This window comes from Alosa pseudoharengus, unplaced genomic scaffold, assembly GCF_046254945.1.
Source record: "Alosa pseudoharengus isolate Yale_2024_CS ecotype anadromous, Long Island Sound unplaced genomic scaffold, YU_APseudo_1.1 YU_APseudo_1.1_scf_19, whole genome shotgun sequence".
NCBI lineage: Eukaryota > Metazoa > Chordata > Actinopteri > Clupeiformes > Clupeidae > Alosa > Alosa pseudoharengus.
Genome location: NW_027468657.1, coordinates 17,357,644 through 17,366,271, shown reverse-complemented (window position 1 = coordinate 17,366,271; position 8,628 = coordinate 17,357,644). Strand labels below are relative to the sequence as shown.

General features: G+C 44.3%; 1 protein-coding gene across 1 annotated transcript; it reads right to left on the bottom strand.

The window, feature by feature from the left end:
- Nucleotides 1-7,316: 7,316 nt before the first annotated feature.
- LOC143132871 (uncharacterized) lies at nt 7,317-8,409 on the bottom strand. The gene is made up of 2 exons (XM_076292695.1): nt 7,612-8,409; nt 7,317-7,370 (listed from the first exon to the last, which is right to left on the bottom strand). Exons 1-2 carry the CDS (start codon nt 8,407-8,409, stop codon nt 7,317-7,319), a joined length of 852 nt encoding a protein of 283 aa, XP_076148810.1.
- Nucleotides 8,410-8,628: the final 219 nt, after the last annotated feature.

Sequence of the window (8,628 nt, the reverse complement as noted above, 5' to 3'; positions counted from 1 at the left end):
TACTGGGGCACTGGAGACTTTTACTAAGGCACGTGCCCCAGTGAATAAGGTCTAGTGACGCCCCTGCTTCAGCCGCTTCCTACTGGTCAGGGTTCGAACCGGCAACCCTCCGGTTAAAAGCCCGAAGCGCTAACCAGTAGGCCACGGCTGCCCTGTCTGATATGACAACTCGTTTTGGAATAATTTCTTCAAAATGGAGGTGCATTCTGATGCCATGCTGTCTGTTGTGTTTTGCAGCATTGCTTTGCTTATTCAGGCTTCCCCCCTCTAAGCCCCCCAGCAGAGTTAGCCCGCTCAGATTGTGTACTGAGCAGAGGAAATGAAAGGCCTCCGTGGTGGCTAATTGGCTTAACAGCCGCCCACCTGCCCTTTAACCCCACGGGGGGTCTTCCTGGGGCTGTTAGTGAGAGAGGGAGCACAAACGTTTCCTCCCCTCACACGTCTGTGTCGTTACGTGACGTGACAACGCTGATGTTTGTGTTTGTATTGCATTCAGCTGCCTCTATTTAGGGGACAAGACAACTGAAAGGAGGAGGGGAGACAACTCAACAACACACACACACACACACACACACACACACACACTCATGTACAAACACACACACCACACACACACATGTACAAACACACACACACACACACTCAATGATAAATCTTCAAAGACATTGTAAATATATACTGTATATATGTCCCCCCCCCAAAAAAAAAAAAAAAAAATGCTGCCTTTTCTATTTACCTATGCACTCATCTTGACCATCTCCACAGGAATTAAATGATCATGTGCTACATATTTAATAGGTTTCTGGCACTACATGTCAAGTTATGTAGGACTGGATGGGATGCATTGTGATATTCCTCACCGGGAATGAAGCGTATGACCTTGGCCATTGAGCTTATAAAAAACATCATATTTGTTCACTGACCAATGCAGTATTATAGAGACAAACAAACACAGACATACAGTAGATGCATTTTTAGATTTAATTTTCACTTCCAGTGAAATCAATAAATAGATTTCATATTTAAATAACATTATTCACAAGGCAATAAATACATATATTATTTACAAAGGTCAATTTGACATCATTTGGCCCTACTTTTCAATGAAGAAGTCACTGTGTTGGGTGGATAAAAGTCCATTTAAGTTTTAGTCCATAGAACAAGTCCTGCTGTGGTGGAACCCATGTTCAAAGTCCACAGAACATGTTCTGCCGTGGTGGAACCCATGTTTAAAGTCCATAGAACATGTCCTGCTGTGTTGGAACCCATGTTCAAAGACCATAGAACATGTTCTGCTGTGGAGGAAACCAGTATTCTTGAGGCATTGAACTCAAGTCTTGTTCATAAGTGATGTCACATGGGCTCTGCAAAGAAAAAATAAGAAAATGGTGAGATGTTTTCCATGTACAGGCTGACTGAAAATGTTTCTGCAATCATAACTACTATACAACGCTACATAATTATACAAAAGAGGCTAAACATATAAAAGTACAATAACTACATATAAAACATAAGTGAATTATAAATTTATTTTAGTTTATTTAGTTTTAGTTAATTTATTTATTAATAAATAATGTATTAATTAGTTGAAAATCAACCAAACTTAAAGTAGCTGATAGAGTGAAATGAACCTAATAAAGGAGGATGTGATAAAGTGCTTGTGAACATACCTGATAGGAAACGTGTGTGTGTTCCTGGAGGTGCTGCACGGGGCAGCCGTGCAGGAGAGATCCCGTCTGGAGAGAGGCGTGTGCGGGTAGAGGAGCCTCCTGGACAGGGCTGCAGGCGTGAGGCTGGAGATGGAGCTGGACGTTGGGGCTGGCTGCCTGGAGATACTCCTGAGGAGAGGCCTGGGGGTGTTGCTGGGGAGTGCAGGGGCTGAGCTGGGGGTAGTAGGGGGCACAGTGGAGCTGCTGGGGGGACGGATGGAGCAGAAGGCTGGAGGCCTGGGGCTGGTGGTGGTCACCCACGGGGCTCCTCTGGGCGAGCGCCTCCTCGTCCTCGCTGAGGCCCAGCTGGGCGGAGAGGTGGGCGATGTAGCCGATGGTCAGGCGCAGCGTCTCGATCTTGGTCAGCGTCTGGCCCACGGGCGCCACCGAGGCCGGCAGGTAGGTGCGCAGGTGGTGCAGCGCCTTGGTCAGGTCCCGCATGCGCAGCTTCTCTCGCTCGCTGGCGCTGTGGCGCTTCTTCCCCGGGTACTTCGACCGCGGCTTCCTGCCCCGCTTCGCCGGCCTTCTCTCCTCCTCGTCTGCCGCCGCTGACGGCACGGGGCCTCCCAGGAAGCTGAAACCCTCAGGGGGACCCTCAGTGACCCCTCCGAAACCCCCGAAGCCCCCGAAGAGGGGCGCAGCAGGGGGGGAGAGGCAGCAGGAGCCCACGGAGGAGGCTGGGGAGAGGCTGCAGCCGCTGTGGTAGCCGCCGTCCGAGCACTGGTCCAGCAGCAGCAGGGGCTGGCACCCAGAGTCCAGCAGGAGAGCGGCGTCCTCCGGGAGAAACGCGGCAGAGCCACACAGGTCCATGTCCATCTCTGGAGGCGGCGGAGCCGGAGATCCGAACTGAGAAGCGGGAGAGATGAACCCGAGAGGTTTAGCAGCTAGGTCTCAGAAGAGCTGGTTTGGCCTGAGCTAGCTGGACTGGGCTGGGCTATGCTGTGTTGTGCTAGTGAGCAATGCAGGGTCTGCACTCAGAGAGGGAGTTGAGTACTGGAGGGCTGTCAGCTCCTTTGCTGCATATATCCTTCCTGGGGTGTGAAAGTGGCACCTTCCAGGGTGAGGCGTGTGTGTGTGTGGGGGGGGAGTTTCTTCTCTTCAGGACTTCAAAAGGTCCCACGGCAGAGGTGATGTGGTTGACAGGGGTCTGTGGGAACCTGGACGGAGGGGAGAGGTGACAATAAGGGACACACAGTACCGATGACCATGGGAAAATCACTATGAAAACATATACCGTAGCAACGCTCACAACTCCACACCTCACAGGTGTGAACGCAAGGGCTGTGAGTCTAGTCTCAGGTCAAGATTCAGGCAACAGTTCCTATTTATTAGTCATGTGATGGAAATGTCATTGGTGATATGTCAAAGAGAGTAGAACTACTGATTAATTTCCCTTTTTTATTTATATTTATTCTGGAGGATATTAATGCATATTCGCATCAATTTGTTAGGGACCATTCCTCTGTTACGGGTCCTTTCCACCATTGGGGTTTGTTTACATGCCAGCAATTGCTGATACTCACAGACTGCTATGAATATCAATCAGTATGACTGTGAATCATGTGAAGTGTGTATGCGTGTGTGTACTTGATTGAGAGTGAATGATGTGTGAGAGGTGTGTGTACAACTGGGAGCAGTGATGTGTGAGAACTGTACTGTATTGTGTACCTTGATTATTAAGCTGCTTTGGATAAAAGCTAAATTACAAAATGTAATAGAAAATTACATGACATTTAATATACTATAACTTAATCCTTATATACTTATATACTCCTTATATATACTATAACTTAATCCTTTTTACATTGTATTTTCTAAGTTGTCCATAGCTGTAACTTCAGATGTTTTGTTTAATATAGCGATTACTCTCAACAAATTTGTCTCATAAATCCTAGCGACAGTGTAGGAGATGTCATGCTCTCTTGATGGTAATATTTTTGTGCAATCAAAAGCCACCCACTTTGGGGCAGGATTGGAACCAAGATGGACAACACACTGATGACCCCAGAGAGGTTCGCACACCTGATCGATGCAACTAAATCAAGTATTTACCATAATCTGCCATTTGCAAATCATCCATCTGATTCCAAATGATTTCAGATATGGATACAGATATGAAATTTACTTTCATCATGCCAGATCTGCTAGTAATGTGTGTTATATCAATTCCATCAGCTAATGCATTATTTATTATTTTAAAATGTACATTAGCAAACAATAAGTTATTATGATCATTTTGTCTGATGAAATAGTATCAAATCAATAGAATTCTTCTCTCTCTCTCTGTCTCATCCTCTTTCTCCCGACCTTGCTGGTGTGAAGTGACTCCTTTGGAGGTCTCTCTCTCAGCATTGGTCATGGTGCAGGAGATGAGTGGTCATGGCTTGGGTTGTGGAGAGGAGCTCTGCTTCTTGTTCCCACAGACACAGGTGTCACATTTTACCCCTACATGGAACACACACACACACACACACACACACACACACACTTGCGTGTGCACATGCACACTCACAAACACTAAAACACACACACACACACACACACACACACACACACTTACAGATCATGTAATCTCTGTACATCAACAGATCACACATATATACAGTATAAACCGGCATTCATGCACTTCATTGTTGTTTTATAACATGGCACTAGATAAAAACTGTACAGACAAACAATCATGTCATTCCAAAATGGGATATTAGTTATTTCATTCAGGAATGCTGCAGCTCTCCTGGTGAGCATTAGTTATTCCCAGATGACTGTTTCCTGTGTTTAATCACTGGCATGAGTGTGAAGTGACACCTCTCAGCCCTGACAGGTGAGAGGTAACCTTTCCCACAACTGCTCCTGGTAATTCTCTAATTGATGAAAACTTTTCCCCTAAACCTTTCCCCATGCCATGAGATTGCACATCACTATCTCTGTGTATAAAAATAAACATAATGAAAGTGTTTTTCAATAAATGGTTATAATTTCATGAACATGGACTTCTTTGAAAAGTTGTTCTAGAAATGCATTTTTTCTGATTCTAATGACACAAGAAGAAGCTAGTTCAGTTAGAAAGTAGGCTGTCAAGTGTGAAAAGGAAAGGAGTATGTTTACTCGCATGTGATTAGAGACTAATTATCACATCAGTGCAATTAAGTCGTCTTTAATTGCATATTCAAGCCTGAAGATGAAAGGCCTTTACGTGTGTATTTCAAATGACATTACCATATCAATCGCTTCTGACTCGCGGTAAAGAAAACGACTTGCGCTATTACACATTTCACACTTACCTGTTCTATGCATTTTAAGTCCGTCTTCTCAAATTAGAGGTTTATTATGAATCGGTGAGGTGAAGCAAGAATCTTTACATCGCGGGTTTGTCTAGACAGACTGGCGTGAATGAGTCCTTCGCCTTCATTTGTGGTTCATTAATGTCAATGTTACACGGTTGTTTGTGTTAGTTAGCCTAAATACACATCTGACCTCACATAAACTGATCTCGGCAAGAACACAGTTACCTCTTCTGAAGATTCCGCGGTATTTGCATAACTAATGCTTTGTTAAATTAATTTAACACTCATGTTATATTTTGTTCACACTTAAAAATAATCTTGTTGAATATGTTCCATTTAACGTCGTTGACACCAATTTGGCAAAGGTTCATATGGGTATTCCCAGGCTATGTTCCATTTGATGACCAGCCAGTAGCTTATTTATTGATTAAACGTTGAATGATATTTATCCAGATTGCAGATTTTTAAAATGTGTATTTAAATGCATTGTATATTTAGACCATAATTAAATTCTGGAGGAATTTGGATGAGATATTGGCCTTAAAATATGCTTTAGTTTCATGTTGTTTTTGAGAAACTTACATCAAGGAAAAAAAACATGTTGGCTCAAATGAGCACCTTGAAAATTAATAATAATCCAACTAAAAAACTGAAAATGTTGCAGAAATTGTGGCAAACTAATATTTTATGGTGCATATGAAATGTGGCCTACTTCAGGCCAGAGATTGGATGATTTTAAATCTGAAGCTTTTTCGATGTAGCCTAAAACTAGCACAATGCAAAACAGTGATTGGAGTGTATTAGACAGAGGAATATGAGCTATGTTTAAATATGCTTATGTTTATGTTTATGCTATTTAGCAGACATGTTTGTCCAAAGCAAATTATGAAAAATAATGATGGTTCAATCCCTTCTTTTCCATTTTTTTCAATGGTATCAAGCTGAGCATCTGCTTGAGAAACAGTTCTGTGATATTTAGCAGAATTGGCTTTCAAATGTAGAAAACAAAACTACACTATGGTTCTAGTGAGAATAGAGATGTGGTTAGACGTGATGTTTACATTTGTGTCTGTGTGTGTCAGTGTAATAGACTCAATGACAAATAGTTTTGTGTCTGTGTGTGTCAGTGTAATAGACTCAATGACAAATAGTTTTGTGTCTGTGTGTGTCAGTGTAATAGACTCAATGACAAATAGTTTTGTGTCTGTGTGTGTCAGTGTAATAGACTCAATGACAAATAGTTTTGTGTCTGTGTGTGTCAGTGTAATAGACTCAATGACAAATAGTTTTGTGTCTGTGTGTGTCAGTGTAATAGACTCAATGACAAATAGTTTTGTGTCTGTGTGTGTCAGTGTAATAGACTCAATGACAAATAGTTTTGTGTCTGTGTGTGTCAGTGTAATAGACTCAATGACAAATAGTTTTGTGTCTGTGTGTGTCAGTGTAATAGACTCAATGACAAATAGTTTTGTGTCTGTGTGTGTCAGTGTAATAGACTCAATGACAAATAGTTTTGTGTCTGTGTGTGTCAGTGTAATAGACTCAATGACAAATAGTTTTGTGTCTGTGTGTGTCAGTGTAATAGACTCAATGACAAATAGTTTTGTGTCTGTGTGTGTCAGTGTAATAGACTCAATGACAAATAGTTTTGTGTCTGTGTGTCAGTGCAATAGTTGGTGGACTTAATGACAAATGCATCACCATTTCAAATGCTCAAGATTCCATATGAACAATGTTTCATAAATGTGAACAGCTTCTGTCTAGTATTTCAAAGTTAAGTTAAGTCTAAAATGTATTGCAGGGTTCACATTTTGTCTGGCGACCCCCCAAAAAACAGGGGCCTAGACTTACGACCCCCTTCTGTCCAACCGGAGATGTTTGGCGAACCCCTGGGGGTCCCGACCCCCAGTTTAAGAACCACTGATGTATTGGATGTAGGCACTGCAGTGGGCATACTGTCATGCTGCTTGCAAATTATCTGTAAATAATATTAGCACTGCCGTAGCAGTTTCCTACTTCTGATGATTGAAAAACAAACTGCTGTCATATTTCGTTTAAATAACATTTTATTATAAATGTATAAATTAACATATTAAATACATATAGATATATACACAGAGAGATAAAATGTAACAAAATATATTACTTCCAATTAAATAAATAATATTTTGGAGACAGGCAGTAATTCATGTTAGGGTTGTAAGAGAGTCCCCAGAGGTCCAGTCCTGTGTTGAGAGGTCCAGGGTCTTCCTGTGCGAGAGGGGTGGGGGGTTCTACACTGCATGGGCCAGTGGACCAGAGCACTGGTGTTCTGGGTCCAATCTCAGCTCCAGTACTCTTGCGGAACCAGCTGACAACCAAAATCTCTGCTGTACATCTGCAAATGAGAGGGAACACTGCATTTAGATAACAGCTCAGGATTGAACATTGCTTCATCTATGTTTATCTCAATAATTATACTGTGTGTGTAAACTGCAAGCATTTTTTTTATATACAATACAGTATCAAAAATTAAATTAAATTAAACAAGATATTGTATATATATTGTATAATAAAATCAAATAATCTGAGCCATACTAATAATTCATCATGTTTTGAGAAACAGGAGTTGAACATACCTGGCATGACTGTGCTGTCTGGATAGACTGAGAGTTTTGGAACAGACAATCCAGCCCCATCCCACTCCTGAAGACCTCATTCTGGACAGGCATCTCCACGGACACCCCACACTGGCTCAGGTCCATACGTGTGCCCTGTGTGGTGTGTGTGCTGGACATGCCACTCTGGTACTGTTGGGCGGAGAAGGGAGAGTGGCCCCTGGGGTCCTGGCTAGCTCCCCACTGGATGTCCATGGTCGTGGCAGGGGCGCACTGGAAGTAGCCCAGGATCTCCTGAGGCTTCTGGCACGCTGCTGCCCCACGGCTGGACTCCTTCCTCTGGGCGAGCGCCTCCTCGTCCTCGCTGAGGCCCAGCTGGGCGGAGAGGTGGGCTATGTAGCGGATGGTCAGGCGCAGCGTCTCGATCTTGGTCAGCGTTTGGCCCACGGGCGCCACCGAGGCCGGCAGGTAGGTGCGCAGGTGGTGCAGCGCCTTGGTCAGGTCCCGCATGCGCAGCTTCTCCTTCTCGCTGGCGCTCTGCCGCTGCTTGCTGGGGTTCTTGGAGCGGGTTCTGGTCCTGATGGGCCTCCCTGACTCCGCAGGGGAACGGGCCGCGGACTTGTGGGGGTCCGAGCAGGCAAACTGGCCCGGTTTCCCTGAGTCCGACTGCTTTGATAGTGGCGAAAAGACAAGATCCATTGACGCCGCTGGCGAGATGGTTTCCGGGGACGACACGCTGTAGAACTCGGAGTCCGAACTTGGGCAGCTCCAGGGACAAAGAGAACTCTCATATCCGGGCAGAGAAGCAGAGGTATCCATCGTAGCTTGTAGTTTTCCTGTCTGTGTCGGAATGTGTGTGTTATTCGTGGTGAATCTGAGCAGGAGTACACTTCTTAGTGCTCGTGGTATGACGGTGTGTGTGAGTGTGCCGCAGTGGTCAGGAGCAGTCTGTGAGTCTGAGCGTTGTGCCGTGCGGAGGGCTGGTTATATGCCGAGGCCGGAGGTGTGAAGTGGCACCTCTGCAGGCCCTGTGCGGAC

Excerpts from the sequence above, each read along its gene's own strand:
- LOC143132871 (XM_076292695.1), bottom strand. The coding sequence starts at position 8,409 with ATGGATACCTCTGCTTCTCTGCCCGGATATGAGAGTTCTCTTTGTCCC. Across the intron at positions 7,371-7,611 it reads AGACAGCACAGTCATGCCAG|ATGTACAGCAGAGATTTTGG; the intron begins GTATGTTCAACT and ends TCTCATTTGCAG.